Source organism: Urocampus carinirostris, chromosome 11, assembly GCF_059441175.1.
Source record: "Urocampus carinirostris isolate Australia breed hairy pipefish chromosome 11, RoL_Ucar_1.0, whole genome shotgun sequence".
In the NCBI taxonomy this organism is placed as follows: domain Eukaryota; kingdom Metazoa; phylum Chordata; class Actinopteri; order Syngnathiformes; family Syngnathidae; genus Urocampus; species Urocampus carinirostris.
In genome coordinates, this window is record NC_142359.1 from 14,754,395 (window position 1) to 14,771,794 (window position 17,400).

The window sequence follows — 17,400 nt, forward strand, 5'->3', positions numbered from 1 at the left end:
TATCTATTTTCCTCGACTATCGACATGCTGTATACAAAATTTAACACGTGAATCGGCTATTTTTTTCCTCATGTGCAAGTAATTTTTTAAAACCACGTATCCTACAACTCAAAATGTTTGTCAAGCCTTGATTAACGGGTTCAACTATATAAAAAAAACAATAGTCCAATGCCGAGACTTGATCCCTAAACATCAACCGAGAAAACCAGTTGCCTACAATGCAACCTCGAAAGTAAATCCATTTCCTCATGCAAATGAAGACCAAACTATCTTAAAAGTACAAAAAACATTTAATTGCACGAAAAAAGGCATTTAAAAAGTAGTAAACGATTTCCAAATCTTGCCACAAGGAGTAGTTGAGTGTGCTATTATCATTGATTGCAGGGAAAAAATTGTGAGGGAAAACCTTTGGCCTGTGGTCCAACTTAGTTGCCAGGCTCGGATTGATTGCATCAGCAGATCCAACAACATCTTCAAGGGCTGTTCAATATTCCAGAGAAGGCTTTTGTTATCCCACACTTCAGTTCCTCTGCATTTCTATCAAAACAAAAATGAGGATATAATGAATTACTTATGCGGCAAATTCATTAGTCATGAAAACAAAGATGGGCGGGTACTAAGTGCATATCGTAAACCATGTGAAACTGTTTCAAATTATGATCTGTTTTTATGTTCTTCATCACATATGCGTTTTATAACATAATAATCATGAAATATGAGTCAACAGGCAGTTCTCTTAAAGAGACATTGTGCAAAACCTTGGCTAGGCAAGTACACAAGAGGAAAAATGGTGCAGGTTTTGGTCACTGAGTCTTCGTAGAATGTATTCCTCACTCTTCTTTGTAGCACTTGTTTTCAATTTCACTAGCGGTCAAGATTTATACAGTGTCCCTTTAACTTATTTCAACTTTACCGGGGGGAAAAGAGCAGTTAATACTTTCTGATTGTCATAAACATTAGTTAAACTTTTTTATTCTTAAATAAAAAAATATCTGATTTGGGGGCAGCACAGCGGCACAGTTCTGAGGTCATGAGATCGAACTTCCTGTGTGGAGTTTGCATGTTCTCCCCGTGCTTGCGTGGGTTTCCTCCGGGCACTCCGGTTTCCTCCCACATTCCAAAAACATGCATGTCAGGTTAATTGGCCGGTCCAAATTGTCCCTAGGTGTGAAATAGTGAGTGAGTTGTCTGTCTCTGTGTGCCTTACGACTGGCTGGTGTCCTCTGCCCACTGCCCGAAGATAGCTGGGATGGGCTCCAGCACCCCCGTGACCCTACTGAGGATAAGCGGTGCAGATAATGGATGGATGGATGTCTGATTTGAATACTGGCACTTGACAGATGTCCTCAAACGGATATGATGGAAACTTCTCAATAATCTTCTTTTAGAACATAAACATGTTTGCCCTTTGAAACCTCTTAAATTATCAAAGCGAGGGTTTCATCTAAAAACAAAAACTCAAAACATTCAAAAAAATTATTTCAGGGAACAAATACAAGTGATATCTGGTTTTACAAGTAAATGAATTAGATTAATTAATAGATGGTAAACCTATGTAGACGTATTTCATTGTAATAATACATTTCCAATTTTATTCACTGTATTTTCGAGCAATAAAGTGCACCGGATTATAAACCCGTTTTCAGCCTATGTGCGCACTGTTGACCCAAAAGAGTGGGAGTAGAAGTACGAGCTGAAAAGGAGCGAGAAAAGTTTTGTATGTCGAGCAATTTACAAGAAGAACTTGCCCACCTGTTGTGTAGACGGGGGCATAAAGCGCAGTTTTTGCAATTCCCAGAGGAAACATAGGTTTTCAAAACCATCCTAGGGGCCTGTGGCTGCAAGCCATAAAATAACTTACTGGACCGAGGACATCTTTATGAATTCCTGCGTTTGCTGTGCCAATTTCAGAGTTGGTAAGTAATCATGGTGATCTGGTTTGTTTTACTTGAACGCAGAATGCCTAAGTAAGTGAAAGTTGGAAAATGCCTACTACTGGTGCTAGTTAGTTGATAATAAAACAACAGTATTGAAAATTATTAATGTATATTTTCTATAATTTATCAAATATATAAATGCATATTTATGTTTTATATTTCCGCAACACACATTTTGCTCCGAGTACCACACAAATTAAAAATAAATACCTTCATAAGGACTACTTTGATGGAATGTTGCCCTATTAGTATGACAAAACGTCAACAAAGAAACTGCGTGTCCTCACCTGACGGAGTGGCGTGGCGCTGTTGTAGCTGCCTGGTAAAGAAGCGCTCTCGCCGGGAAACCTGTTCGTCCCAAACGTCCAGGATGCGGTGGCGCTCGTCGGGCTGCAGGGCGCGTGTGTGCGGGTGCGCCTCATCGATGTGCGCTAGCACCCCCTCCAGGCTGTGCGAATGCTGCAGCTGGCCACACGCCATGCACACAAGGAGCTGGTTGAGGGGGTCGAAGTCCATGAGGTAGAAGTTCCTCCAAGTGCTCTCTGAGATGTGACTTTCTTCACCGGCTGACAAAAACTCCTCTGGTGACGAGGTGCGGAAGTATAGTTTATATTCATTTATCATTTCATTGCTTGTTTCGAAAAGCGTATCTGTTACCTTCAGTTTTTTGTGCTGTGGAGTTGCAGTGGTCGTCTATGTCCACCGAGCTGCTAAGAATCAAAAGAATACTCAGTAAAAGGGATATTGATCTTTATGATCAAGGGGTCCCAAACTTTTGCCTGTGAAGGCCACATAACTCTTCATTTCTCTGAGTTTGTAATAGAAAAAGTCTGCAGGAGTGGATAAATGTAAAAATTGATTTTTTTTTTTCCAGAAATCCACAATCAAATAACCCTTCTGTAATCTTTACAGAACAAAAGTCAGAAAATTAATAATAACACTATTTATGAAATAATTAATATCAAAATAACACCCTGTTGGTTCCCCAAGGACAAAAAAAAGTCAATTTAAAAAAAAAAATCTAATGTCCCATGCTTAATTGTCAGAGCACAGTGGTGTAGATTAACTGTGAAAAGGCAGTAGATTTTCTCTCATTATCACAATATTAAATCACATTACCAGAGATGAATCTATTCTATACTAAACATAGTAACTAAAACAATTATTTGTCATTGTAACATGTGAAATGCACAATAAAATGAGCATTTGCCTCTGGTACATTGACTATAAATAGTTCAATAATGAGATAAAACAATGCCTCCTCATATGTAATTTTCACCACTGGCAGTCCTGTGGTAATATTTCGGTTAGAACCCTGATGCAAACAAACATTTTCACCCAGACTTTAAGTTCGTTTTTAGGGTAAAGAATCGTGCTTTATACACATTTTCAGTATACCCCCAAAAAATCTAACTGTTTTGGTATTGTTCAGGGGGGCAGCCCAAATGTGGAGACGGGCTGTATCCGACCCTTGAGCTGTAGCTTGGGGACCAGTGCTCATGCTAAATGGAGATGTATTTTTCAAATATTCCACATCTTCTCTCAACAGACTTAGAGCTCTTTCTTATGAACAAATGGTGCCTGGACATTTTATGGTGTCACTCAATATCTGAGCTCTTCTTGGAATATTTTAGCATTGAATTGGCAAAACTGTGACCCGCTCTAATTATAGTGGACAGAGATTTTATCTGCTGAAAAAAACAGACAACCAACTAATCAGTGGGTCAGAAGGTTTGATAGCATCTGTCAAAAAAACTAGCTTGTGTATCGGCTGTAGTTGGGAGAGCATTGGTAACCATTAGGGAAGCGGATGATTTCCTGAATTTTCATTCATCCATCCATCCTTTATCTGCACCGCTTATCCTCAGTAGGGTCGCGGGGGTGATGGAGCCCATCCCAGCCATCTTCGGGCAGTGGGCAGGGGACACCCAGTACTGGTTGCCAGCCAGTAGCAGGGCACACAGGGACTTAAGATTCACTCGCTCATTCACACCTATGGACAATCTGGACTGGTCAATTAACCAGACATGCATGTTTTTGGAATGTGAGAGGAAACCCACACAAGCACGGGGAGAACAAGTAAATTCCTAACGGGAGGTTTGCAGTAGCTGGACTTGAACCCTGAACATCTGCACCATAGGGCTGCGCGCTAACCACCCATCTGCCGTGCCGACCCCCTGAATTTTCATCTATTCATCCATGATCTGCACAGCTTATCCTCAGTAGGGTCGTGGGGGTGCTGAATCCCATCCCAGCTATCCTCGGGCAGTGGGCAGGGGACACCCTGAACTGGTTGCCAGCCAGTTGCAGAGCAAACAGAGACACACAACTTATTCGCTCATTCACACCTAGGGACAATTCAGACCGGCCAATTAACCTGACATTCATGTTTTTGGAAAGTGGGAGGAAACGGGAGTGCCCGGAGGAAACCCACGCAAGCATGGGCAGAACATGCAAACTCCACACGGGGAGGTTGGACTTGAACCCTGACCCGCTGCACGCTAACCAGCCGCCGTGCTGCAATCCCTTATAAAATAAAGCACTCTTTTCCACCAATCTCTTCTCGCTCCTCATAGGTCTGGAAATGTTAGCCAAAGCTAAGAGGATTAATAAGCTTTACATTTATATTTGGGATGACGACCTCATGTTCCCTCGAAACAATTGTTTAACTGCTTCTGAGATACCATTCGATCTTGTACGATAAAATAAAATGAGAAGGATGAAAGTATGCGGTGGTAGTTAATAAAAACAGGATCCGCAAGTCTGCCTTCTTACAAGATCGGGGCTTGGCTGGAAAATTGTGATCAAATAAAAACGGCAAACAAATGTTGATGTTGTACCTGTTTGCATGCTCGGTTACTTCACTTAGAGGGTCGGGCATCGTCGGCTCCTGACAAAGATCCTATATCAAAACGGAGAAGAACAAAAGTGAATGTTTTGAATTTGAAAACTCTTCCCATTGCTACATTCTGAAATAATTTGATCTGTATGTTATGGGACAGCGGTTGAGAATCACTGGACACCATAAGGAGATTAGTGCTCTGTTGCTATGGTGACTTCAAATGGCCTACTTTAGCAGCCTATGGAGCAGTGTTATTCAACTGGTTAGTTGGGACCCAAAATGGGTGGCGGACCCGTTTTCAGAGGGTCACAGGCCTTTGCCTTGACAAAGTAATGCTGAGAAGAAGAGAAAACAAAAGGTCAATTACATTTCTTAACAGTAGATGGCAAAAATTCCCAGCTCAATCTCTTCTTTCTGATCTGTCACGTTTAAGAGGGACCAAATCTCATTTTATTGTGATTTTATTTGTTTTATTTCCTTTTGCTGGTAATAATAATGGGTCCTAAGAAAGTTGGTGATAAGGAGAAAAAAGTGGAAACCAGTGACAACAATGATCGAGTAGTAGGAGAAAATAATTGCAAAAGATGAAACCGGTGTATGAGTGTCTGCCATTGTAGCGCTGCTGGAAAGTACAGTGAATTGCTTAAAAAAGCCATTAATTTTAGCTTTAATTCTGTATTTTTAAAATACATTATTAAAAAATTATTGATGTTTATGTGGACAGTTCATTAATATTATGAATTTCTTTTCATATGTAGCTTCTGTATATTAAAGCAGTTTTAGGGGGTCGCTTCTACGTGATGTAGGCTTATATGCAACTATATGCGATACTTGAAGTTGTTTCGGTTCTGCTGGTCACTTTCTTTTTGTGAAATAAAGGATAATATATTCTACTATATGTACTTTAAACTTCACAATTCTTTCATTTGATAAATCGGAGAAGTGGAATTGTTTTGTTGTTTGGGTCGGGGCTTGTCTTTAGGGTGAAATGTTGGGTTCTGAAGTCAGACCAGTTGAGGACCAATGCTGTAGAGGACATTCTAAGCTAAAATGCTCTCAATTTGTCACTACAATTTTTTTTGTACCTGCAAATTGTAAGGAGGAGGCACGCAGGAGTTGCTCCTCTGAGATGTTCCCTTCTCCCTTAAAGACTTCTTGCGTCTCTGCTCCTTCTTTTTGATCCTCCAGTACTCGCGCTTCCGCTTGAGGAAGTCCTCCTCAGACTCCTCAAGGCGCCGTTTGGGGGGCCTAAAAGGGTCCGGTGGCGATGGGTTCGACCAGAATTGTTTAATCTCAGTTGAGGGCTCGACCCGGGTGGGGGACACCTCAGGGTGCAGGACGATGCTGGAAAGCGGGTTTTCTGGGGGATTCAGTGTGGGGAGTCCCGGGTCCAAGTCCGGAACGCTGCTCGCTGGTGGCAAGGACGGCTTGGGTAGGATCTTTACTGGAGTCTTCGTCTCTTTAAATGAGGGGACTTCCGGAGCAGGAGACTGGGAGACCAACACAATCAGATATGGCATGAAAAAAAACAATGATAAATATGACTTTCCAAATGAAAAACCTCAATGAATGACTGTTAATCCGCCAATTTATGGGTAAAAATGGTAGAAAATGTGTAAATGATAAGGAAAAATCAACCTGTGTTTATGGTTGTGATGATGAAAAAGCTGCTAAGGTTATGTTCAGTGTATCCCATAGCTAGATGAAAAAGCTATGACGAGTGTGTGCTCTTGTAAACTATTGAATCATAAGTACACCAATGATGAAAGACAATAACACAGCAAACAAGTTACAGTCATGACGCAAAGATCTTGCTTGTCATGTAATTAGACTATGAATAACCAGTGTTGTTCCAATGCCGAGACTGTACTATTTTAAGGCATTGTATCGGCGGCTAAACAGACCAAATCACAGGCAACAATTTTTTGCACCTCTTTATAGGTTCTTCCCACTCCAATCAACTTTTTAATCAAAAACGCCGTTCTTCGGAGCAGTGTCTTGAACGACCCATTTTCCTCAAATGCATGTTCAACCTGTACTGGCTTCATCATGCTTAAATAGCCGCCACCTGATTCACACCTGTTTTGGGTTTTTTTTTCTTCCCCAAAATTGATGAACTCAGAGATTGGTTGTCACACTGTTACTTTTTTGAACACACCCCTTTGAACTATTTGCCCAATTGCACAGCCTTTGTAGCATGCCTTTTATGTATGCTTGGTCTTGTTTTTCTTCTGAGAATCGACTGCACCTACTGGTAACTTGTATGGCATGTAACAATAAAAAATAAACTGAAAAAAACGGATATACTGGTTAGTCACAATGCACTTTATTTTCCACATGTTGAGGTTTTTGAGTTTTTCCTTGCCCTCATGTAGGTTTTAGATCAATAGTCTGTAGCTCGCAATAATCTGATTAAGGGCGTCACTAATGAACATGACTTCGCTTGACTTGACACTATATGACCCTAGAAGAACAGTATGAATGAGCAGATGAGACTTTTGGAGGGGCCCAGCTCGACAAATGCTATTTTTCTTTCCGCCACAGGTTGAAACAAGCCCAAATCCCAAGATGCTGTCTCGCAAAGGTGTGTTCAATCAAAGTGTCACCTGGTTTTACTGAGCTGAAGATGGCTAGCCTTTACCTGCTTCTCCCTCTGCCGGGCCCTCTGCTGCCTCTTCATCATCTTCCAGTATTCTCGCTGCTTCTGCAGGCGTGTGGCACCACTGAGGCGATGCCGGGGGGTTTCTCGGGGCTCTTGAGCGATGACGACGGAGATCGCCTCATGTCCATCAAGTTCCTCTTTCAACCTAGTTCTAACGTCAGGCGTTTGCTGGTCTTTGTCATCATTTACTGTGCTGAGAGACTCCTCCAGGAGCCTTTTCATAGAGGCCACCGCCAGCAGACTGTTGGGCGGAGAAGGGTCAGGCTCGGCTTTAGGTATCAGAAGCAGAGGCCTATGCTCCGGACAGACGTCTTGTTGCGGGATAGGGTTTAAATCAGGCTTCTCTTTGATAAAATTGGTCAGCTCGCTAGTTTTGGAGGGAGCAGCTTGACTCAGAGACGTCTGGGCCCTTTGCAGCACCAGGACGGGTTTTGTCTCAACGCACCTTAGGGACAGGCCATCTGTACAGATGTCTTGTTCCAGAAGGGTGTTTAGATCAGGTTCTTGTTTGATGGCTCGGGTCAGTTTGGTAGTTTGGGGGGGAGGAGCAAAGACGTCTTGTTCCAGGGTGGGGTTTAAACCGGGCTCCTGTTTGATGGCCTCAGTTAGCTCGCATCTCTTCGAGAGAGGTGCCCTGCACGCAGGTCTTGAGGCCCGGTTCCTCCGACCGGACGAGCGAAATTTGGCCTCCGCAGTAACTCGCCTGAGGAGAGCCGCCTGCGCAGCCCGTTGCTGCCGCTTGGACTCCCTCCAGTACTCACGCCTTTTGGAGATCCGGTCTTCCTTGGTTAGGACTTTGTCTGACACAAGCATTTTCATGACGCATCCAGCGCGCCCCCCCTGAGCGTTAGGAATGGCAGGCTTGCGCTGGCCCGAAGGACAAGTGAGTTTCAGGTGACTGAAAGACTGGACCGGCGTTGCTTTAAAACTTCTGCTGAGGACTTTGCTTTGACAAATCCCAAGTCTACCTTTCCTTGCCATGCCATTGAAGGACTGCGCGTGGGGAACGCTGGCAGACAGCGTGCCGTCCTCCTTGATGAAGCCCCCGATGGTGTCCAGGTCGAGGACTGACGCCCGTGCCCTCCTCATGTTCTCCAGGATTTCCTGGTAGCGTCGGACTCGCCGATTCAGTGAGTCCTTCTCTCTAAGGCGAGCCTTGGCCTCTTTTGACAGCTTAGCGCGCTGTTCCTGCTTTTTTAGCCGCCAGTACTCTCTTTGCTTGGCCAGGGTCTGCTCTGGCATGTCCTGGGTGTCCATTAGAGGAGTGTTTCTCATCTTTAATGGCAGGGGCGTGGAGGGGCATTTAACTTTTAGAGGCTTTTGTGGTTCCAATGATTTAGGCCTAATTGGTCTGTATCGGGAGATGCTTGACGGTGATTCTCGCGGCGTTTGTGCAGATTTGAGCAACATCTTTGTTTGGCCAACCGGGTTGGCTTCAAGGATAAAGTGAACAGAAGCTGTTACCACTGGCACCACTTTCTTTTGGGTTTTGCCGAGCTTGGCTGCCTTCTTGGCCCGCTGCTCTCGCTTTTTTAGCCTCCAGTGCTCCCGCCGACGGGCGATCCTGTCCGCCTCCGACTCGGCATTCACATTTGCCGACGCACGTTCGCTTTTTACTCCCGTGGAGGCCCGCGTTCGACGACCGTTGGCCATCGTCCTGACAGTCTGCGCGCTCTTGAGCGAGGAACCCGATGAAGCCAGATGATTGGCAACATCCAAGTCGGAAGTTGAGCAGCTTCCGTCCTTGAGCGCCAGTAGGCTGCTGCCGGTCTGAAATCGCTCATTCCCTGGAGTCCTTCATTACTGCGCCTTTTGGCGTAAAGGTTTTCCACTTTGTGCACATGCGCTTGTAGGATTGTCAACCACTTACATATCCTGTGTGATAGAGATCAGAACAGACATAGGTTTATGGGAGAACTTCAAACAAAAATAACAAAATTATAAATCCCGTAAGTAAGATTAATTACAAGAACAAAATAGTTTGATGAGTTTGTACTAGTTAAATTGTACCCGGCATTGGTCATTACTTGAAACAAGAGTACCGTATTTTCACGCATAAAAGTCTCGGATTTTCTTGAAATTGTGCGTCGCCATTATTTTTGTTTGGACGCCATAAGCTTCCAACTTGTGCAGGAGAGAACACATGATGTTACTCTCAATGCATCGTTGGCGGAAGTAGTCATGAATGCTAATGAGTTTATTAAGACATATGCTAATGTTATCAACACTGTAGATTTTAGAAGCACAGCTCACTATCGTGCAGTGCGCCTTGTGTATGTGGTAAATAAATAGAACCAGCTACGGACACTGCGCATTTTAACACGGTGCACCCTATGGTCATGAAATTACGGTCGTCTTACTAGTATTGGGATGAATAGTAGGAAAAATAACAAGATGGCAGCGTGCGTGGCTGCAGTGGCTATATGCTCTCCAGCTGTTTTTTTTATTACTTCCCGTTCTCTTATCTTTCTTACTTTCCATGGATAGAAAAATGCCTGCGTGTCAACCTATACGTTTTCTACGCACTTCCAACGTTTTTGATAATTTCCAATTGTGTAGATCGTGAAACAACTTTTGCATGGGAAAACAAAATAAAATACACAGTCTGCTATGTATAATAAGCAACACAAAATTTGCTGCAAGAGTGTAAGAACTAAAAGATGCTGAAAGAATTGTTTGTGTTTTTTTAAATAAAATAAACTTGTTTACAAAAATTAGCTTTGTTTTTATTCTACATAGTCTTTTTTTCTAAAAGTATATATGTGCTGCATTGTGTTTATAAAATGTATTATTGCTTAGTAAGGGGAATTGCAATAATTAATAAGGGGAGCTTAGGTTGACAGGTATGAACATGGGTATTCATGTCTTATTTATGATCTTATTTTGAAATTATGTTGCTGCAAAATTTCATTACACTATTATTACGATACACTTGCAATTTAAACCTTTTAAACAGTTTCACCTATTTATCCTAACATTATTTTTAGTTTGTTTTTCTCTTTATTACGTCTTTTTTACGTGTTGATCATTGAGAGCCAGGTCTAATCACGTTTTCAACAATGCTATCAATGACAATTCTATTGAAAAAGTTATTTTCCAAACAATTGAGTTAGACATGCAAGTAGGGCACAAAATATATATATAATTGAAAATATATTGTACAAAATCGACCTCTCTCCGTGTTTGTAAACCATTGTGATGTGGCCTAACTGCACGTGCATTGTTTGGGCAAAAAGACCTTGGATAGCAACAACTTAAATGAGCGCAAAGTAGGTGCAAGCAGCAAGATATCGACTTTATTTAAGTGATCAAAGTCAACAAATAAAAACTGTTTCTTTGATGGATGTTACACATAGATTGTGCAAGCCCCTTTGTGGAGCTTTTGTGTGCGACTTTTTCGCTTCCTATACAACGACGTCCAAATCCTATAAGTACTGTAACGACTAAATTATATTTTTATGCCAGCAAGTTAAATGGACAAAAATAGTGGCTCAGATCAGATGAACAGTTCATATTTACATTAGCTTAGTCTATACATAAGTCAAACTTTAGAAGAATTGACTTTCCTTGGCTTGAACCCACCTTGAAAACATCTTTAGAGTTGGTAACACCAATAATAATAACAACGATAATCACTTATTATCACCTCATTCAATGCCATAATGTATGAATACTTTGGCAAGATGTCCCTTAGTGCCAAAACGTAAAAACACGTTTATATTGTTTTATTTAAAAAAACAACTATTGTAAAGGGTTTGGTGCTGTTCAACAGTAAGTGTCAAGCCTCTGGGAATGGTTTCAATCTGATTAATCCCCAGTAAATGAAAGAAGTGGCTTTGATCTAATTTTTGTCCACACATCAATGAAGCCATCATGGCTCCATGTGGCGAGTAGGCACAATGAAGCAGTTGAGTGAGAGTTGCGTGTCATGGAAAAGTACCAGCAGTTATCTCTTCAACAGAGCTTTTTCTATTCAAAAAAGGATGATGAAGTCCCATCATCATCGTCGGGTCAGAGGAGTATGTCTTTATATGCACATCCGCAGGAATGCGGGCCTCCAAGGGAACACAATCAAAAGTCGCGTGATCAAGTCACCGGAAACATGAGGACCGAAAAGTTCTTGCAAAGTTTATGCATCAGTTTAGTGTTTTTGCAATAAACTGTTTTTTGTAATCAAAACGTCATTGTGTTTTTTATGGAAAACATTGTTTGTGTTTTGAAGGTATCACAAATGCAAAAAAAAAAAAAAGGCACTGAAGTTCAAGTTCTGGTTAAAATCCATCATTTCACAGAAAACTTCTCAGGTTTTTTTTTTTTTTTTTTTTTTTTTTAAAGAGTATTTTCAATAAACTTAATGTTAAACTGTTTTTTTTTTTCAAATGAAAGATGAGGGTTCAAGCTTTCTTTTGATATGTCTTATCATTCCTAAATAGCTACAGAACTACATTTTCTGTAGGCCTTCAAAAATGAGTAAAAATGGCAAAATTTGGCTGTTACCGCTGTCTCAATTTGAGGAAATGTCTGGCATTTAATGATTTAGATATATATTATATAAAATATACATTCTAATAATTTTAATAATATCATTATTAAAAATTTCATTATTATAACAAAATGTCTAAAAGCCAGCACGACTAGTAGCAAGCGTACAGTATATAGTTGGCATTTGTAAAATTCCCCCAACACTTATCCAACCCTACACTAAGGCATTCGACATTCAAGTAAATCTAAACCAGATCGCAGGGCTGCTCAAGCCTTCATGGGGCCTTAAGCAAAATTAGATTTGGGGGGCCCCTATTACTTAATCATTTGCATACCTATAATAACTCATTCTATGTTCTACTCCAGGGGTGGGAAACTGTTTAGAGTCAGGGGCCGCATTGGGTTCAAAAATTTAGCCAAGGGTCCGTTCTAGGAAACCGATCCAATTTTTTAAATTACCGTATTAATAAATATACATGCAGACATTTACACGTTATATTTCTTTTGAAATAGATTATCCTCATCAAATTGGTTTTGAAAGAATCGCAATTAGGGAAAAATAATATATTAGGTCCCTGTTTTTAGAACTCAATTTTTACATTTAGTTTTGAAGTACAAGTTGTAGTGTTTCTGTTGTAATACTTTACCAGTAGTAGTGATAGTTATCTAGTAGTCTTTTATATTTTAGTATTATGTTGTGGTAACTTTTTAGTATTTCTGTAGATCTTTGCAGTATTTCCATAGAAGAATGTTTGTCATATATCTGTAGTATTTTTGTAATTGTACTGTAGTTTTATTTTTGTAGTACATCTGGGTACATATTCCTGTAGTAAAATTTTGTATTTTAGTATAACTGTAGTAGTATCTTTGTAGTATTTCTATACTTATCAGAATGCAAAATAATATGAGGTTGCTGTTTTTAAGCACTATAGATGATATTTAGTTTTGTAGTTATTTTGTAGTATTTTTGTTGTATTTCTGTAGAAGTACTTTTTTGTAGACACACAAGGGGACAATGTGAACAAAGTTGGCACCAAAATACACGTTTTATTGGTTGCACTTTATTTACTATTTTCATGATATTTTAACCAGTTTTGTTTGGAGGGCAGGATTCAAAAGCCTGCCGGAACGTAGTTTGCTTACCCCTGTTCTAGTCTGTCATTACGAATGAATTTAAAATACTAGATATAAGATGTTTCTGATGTCGTTACATTTGAATCAATAATGAATAGGACCACGGGAGCAGACAAAAGATTTGCAATTTTGCAGAAAAATTATTTCAAATTAATATTTGGCAAAGTGAGCAACTTTCCTTACTGGCCACTCGGGTACATAAAACCTCAAAGAGCAGTTTTACCTACGGTTTATATTCTGAAATGTTATGAAATTCAACCACAAGAGCAGCTTTGGGTTGATTTACACAAAGTATTCAAGGTGATATCGTATAAACTGGCATACTAAAAGTCATCAAGGCCATTTTAAGGTAATAAAATGGACCGATTGTTTACCTCAAACACAATCTGCTTTAATATTTGTTCTAAATTAACTGCAACAACCAATGTACAAAAACTGAACTCACATAAGCCTACTTAAGGTCCAGTTGTGCAATATTTGACCACTGGATGGCACTGGTATCTCATGCCAACGAAAACCGGTGCCACAGAAAGCGGGCAAGCAGCAAGACGGCAGTCAAACATGCAAGGGACTTTAGGTATGGATTCCACTATGTAAAAGAAATACAAATGTTGCCACCTATGATTTTTTTATAACATTGATATGATAGTTCATGTATTTTTGCCTAGTATTCTAATCAATGTTCTGATTTTTTTTTTACTGAATGAAAGATTTTTTGTACCACTAGAAGGCACATATTACACACTGTCCCTTTGAATAATTACATAAATACATAAAGGTACATGTAACAAAGTAAAATAAATAATTTTTGTTTTAAATGAACCGCAACTACAAAAGTACAAAAACGGAATATAAAGTCAAAAAAACACTTCTTAAATGAATATATAAATGCACAGAGGTACCTGAAACACCAACTTGGATTCGAAATGCACAGATTTAGAGCCGAGAGGCTGTTGGAAACTACTTTCTGTTAACATAACTAACATGGGAGGTTCGGGTTCGCGCCCCGGCCGAGTCATTCCTAAGACTTAAAAAGTGGTCGGCGGCGCCCTCTGTTGGCTGCGGCTGCATCGGGTCAGGTGCAATCGACATTTCGTTCTGTGTACATTGTTACACAGAATGACAATACAAGGAAATTATTATTATTATTATTATTATTTAATAGTATAAATCAATAATCATCACTCACACACACGAAAATATAAATAAATAAATATATATATATATATATTATATATATATATATATATATATATACACACAGGACCGGCCCAAGCTTTCATGGGGCCCTAAGCAAAATTAGATTTGAGGCCCCCTATTACTTGATAATTTGCATCCATACTAGAACTCTTTCCATGTTCTACTCCAGGGGTGGGCAACTATTTGGAGTCAGGGGCTGCATGTGATATATATTAGGTCCCTGTTTTAAGCACTTAATTTTTTATTTTAGTTTTGAAGTTTTAAAGTTTTTTTCCGAAGTTATATTTTTATCGAAGTTCTGTAGCTTTTGTAGTGTTATTAGTAGTTTTATTTTTGTCCTTTTTTTTTACTATTTTTGTCGTATATCTGAAGTAATTTTCATGAAGTATTAAAAGAGTAGTCCATTCCTCCATTATCTACACTGCTTATCCTCAGTAGGATCGCGGGGGGGCTGGAGCCCATCCCAACAATCATGGGCAGGGGACACCCTGAACTGGTTGCCAGCCAGTCACAGGGCACACAGGGACAATTTGCTTGCTCATTCACACCTAGGGACAATTTGGACCAGTCAATTAACCTGACATGCATATTTTTGGAATGTGGGAGGAAAACCAGAGTGCCCGGAGGAAACCCACGCAAGCACGGGGAGAACATGCAAACTCCAAACAGGAAGGTTTGATCTCACGACCTCAGAACTGTACCGCACATATTCGCTAACCACTGCGCTGTGCTGCCCTATTAACAGATTTTTTTTTTTTTTTTACAATATTTCTGTACAACGTTTGTTGTATTTTGAAAGTAGCTTTTTTTCGGTTTATCTGTAGTATTTTTGTAGTATTGTTTATTGTTACAGTAGTAACAATGATTATAGAATTTTTGTAGCATTATTGTAGTATTATCTTTTTAGTATTTTGGTACTATCTTTGTTGTTTTTTACAATAGTTTTTTTAGTATTTACATATAAGAATGTTCGTATTTTACTAGTATGATGTTACTGTAGTTTCATCTCATCTCATCTCATCAGCTGCACCGCTTATCCTCAGTAGGGTCGCGGGGATGCTGGAGCCCATCCCAGCAATCATCGGGCAGTGGGCAGGGGACAGGGGACACCCTGGACTGGTTGCCAGCCAATCGCAGGGCACACGGGGACAGACAACTCACTCGCTCAGTCTCACCTAGGGACAATTTGGACCGGCCAATTCACCTGAAATGCATGTTTTTGGAATGTGGGAGGAAACCGGAGTGCCCGGAGGAAACCCACGCAAGCACGGGGAGAACATACAAACTCCGAACAGTAAGGCCGGGAGCTGGATTTGAACCCACTCAGGAGGTTCCCACGACCTCAGAACTCTGCCGCACACGCGCTAACCACTGCGCCGCCGTGCTGCCCCTGTAGTTTCATTTTTGTAGTATTTTTGTCATATTTCCATAGAACTTTTGTAGTATTGCTATAGGTGTAATTTGCAGTATTACTGTTGTAAACCTCTTGTAGTAGTAGTTTTGTAGTAATATTTCCCTAGTAGATTTTTATCTATAGTATTATGTATTCATGTTTTGTTTAATATTTCAGCAGAAGTATAATTGATGTTTTTCCAAAACAGTATTTTAGTAGTATTTTTTTAGAATCGTTGTAGTATTTCCATAGTAGTAATTTTTTCATATTTCTTAATATTTTTGTTAACCACTCTTGGGGGCCCCAAGCAGCCGATAAGCTCGATTATGCCGGCTGTGTGTGTATATATATATATATATATATATATATATATATATATATATATATATATATATGGTTTGTTGGGTCCCTTAACTACTAGGGTCGTAGGGGCACCATTTCCTGTGGTGTGTCTTGGGCAAATACCGCCCAGTGGCGCCCATCCCTCTCCACCCGGTCTCGAACCAGAAACCTTTCCTGTGCAAGGCAAATGTGCTAACCACTGCACTGCACCTCAAACAACAACTTTCTTGATAATGTCCTTGATCCTGTCAATTATTTCAACGGCAACCACAGGCTACTTTGATGCGTATGAAAAGGCTTGTTTTCTCTTATAATTGTGGAAAAAATAATGCGTTCCTTAAAATTCCGTTTTGTGCACTCGTACACACAATAAATTGAAACTCTTAAAACTCAACTCCAACAAATTTTCAGATCGACCACTGTGTATCAAGTTTGCTTTGGAGTTACAATCAGGAACCATTATAGAAAGTCTGGGGGGGGCAACACTCAAATGTCCCTTAGGTGTGTTGTCATGGTGACACTAGCCCTTTAAATCCGTCCACCCGCCGAACGTTCAGTTGTCCCATTTAAGCAACGTTTTTCTCCATTCTAACATAAATTAGCTCTTGTTCAGGAGAATACACGAGCGAACATAAAGCAGTACAGCCGGGCGGAGACCGTCGACGGCGAGGCCACAGAGAGTGTCTCACAATGGACATCTTGTCCCCTTCTCTCGCTCATTCGTTCGTCTACGGCGTCTGTGAGGTTTCGAACGATACACAGTGGTGATAAAGCATGCAGGGTTGTTTACCTTGTCCCAGAGCAACTTTGGTGTCTTTTAAGGGGATGGAGCTTTATATTTTTCGATGTCTACGAAAGGACAGCTGAACGAGGACTCCGCTATTAGCCTCCGCAGCTAACTAGCCGGGGACTGGCTGCCTTGACAACACTCGGAGGGACCCGGATGTTGGCCCCGCTGACGCATGGCTGCCATATGTCTCTCCTTGTGTTTGGAGACAAATACGTACCTGTCAGAATTACGTTTCTCTTGTATTGTATACGTCTTTTGTTCTTACCGAATCGTTTACTACGTACAACATTTTTAAAACAAATTTGAAAAACTCGTTTTGTTGTTAGACCTATCTCCTCTTGGCCCAGTGGCGCCTCCAGAAATTTTATCGGGGTGCCCACTTCAAATCTTGGGATGGCACTACAAAATTAAAACCCATGATTTAAGCAGGGTTGGGTAGGGTTACTTTAACTGGATTACTTTCAATTACTTTTGGATTACTCCAATACCAAATATGCTAATAAAAGACAAAAAGAAACTAAATATGAATAAAATTACAAAATTTTATGCAGGCCTGGGGAATAACGGAATACGTGGAACAGCAAAAATGATGTTGGCAAGCTGTTTGGATTTATTTTC

General features: G+C 40.5%; 1 protein-coding gene across 1 annotated transcript; it reads right to left on the reverse strand.

Moving 5' to 3' along the window:
* Positions 1-273: 273 nt before the first annotated feature.
* LOC148356508 (uncharacterized) lies at positions 274-16,978 on the reverse strand. Its single transcript, XM_088346634.1, has 7 exons — positions 16,783-16,978; positions 7,421-9,316; positions 5,865-6,269; positions 4,778-4,839; positions 2,595-2,647; positions 2,225-2,518; positions 274-537 (listed from the first exon to the last, which is right to left on the reverse strand). The coding sequence occupies exons 2-7, from the start codon at positions 9,092-9,094 to the stop codon at positions 521-523; spliced, it is 2,505 nt and encodes an 834-aa protein (XP_088202760.1). The 5' UTR covers positions 9,095-9,316; positions 16,783-16,978; the 3' UTR covers positions 274-520.
* Positions 16,979-17,400: the final 422 nt, after the last annotated feature.

Bases quoted from the DNA above. Each gene is read 5' to 3' on its own strand.
- LOC148356508 (XM_088346634.1), bottom strand. From the start codon at position 9,094: ATGGCCAACGGTCGTCGAACGCGGGCCTCCACGGGAGTAAAAAGCGAA. The intron at 6,270-7,420 runs GTAAAGGCTAGC...TTGGTCTCCCAG, and splicing joins CCCGGCAGAGGGAGAAGCAG to TCTCCTGCTCCGGAAGTCCC. The intron at 2,648-4,777 runs GTACAACATCAA...TTTGATTCTTAG, and splicing joins GTAACCGAGCATGCAAACAG to CAGCTCGGTGGACATAGACG.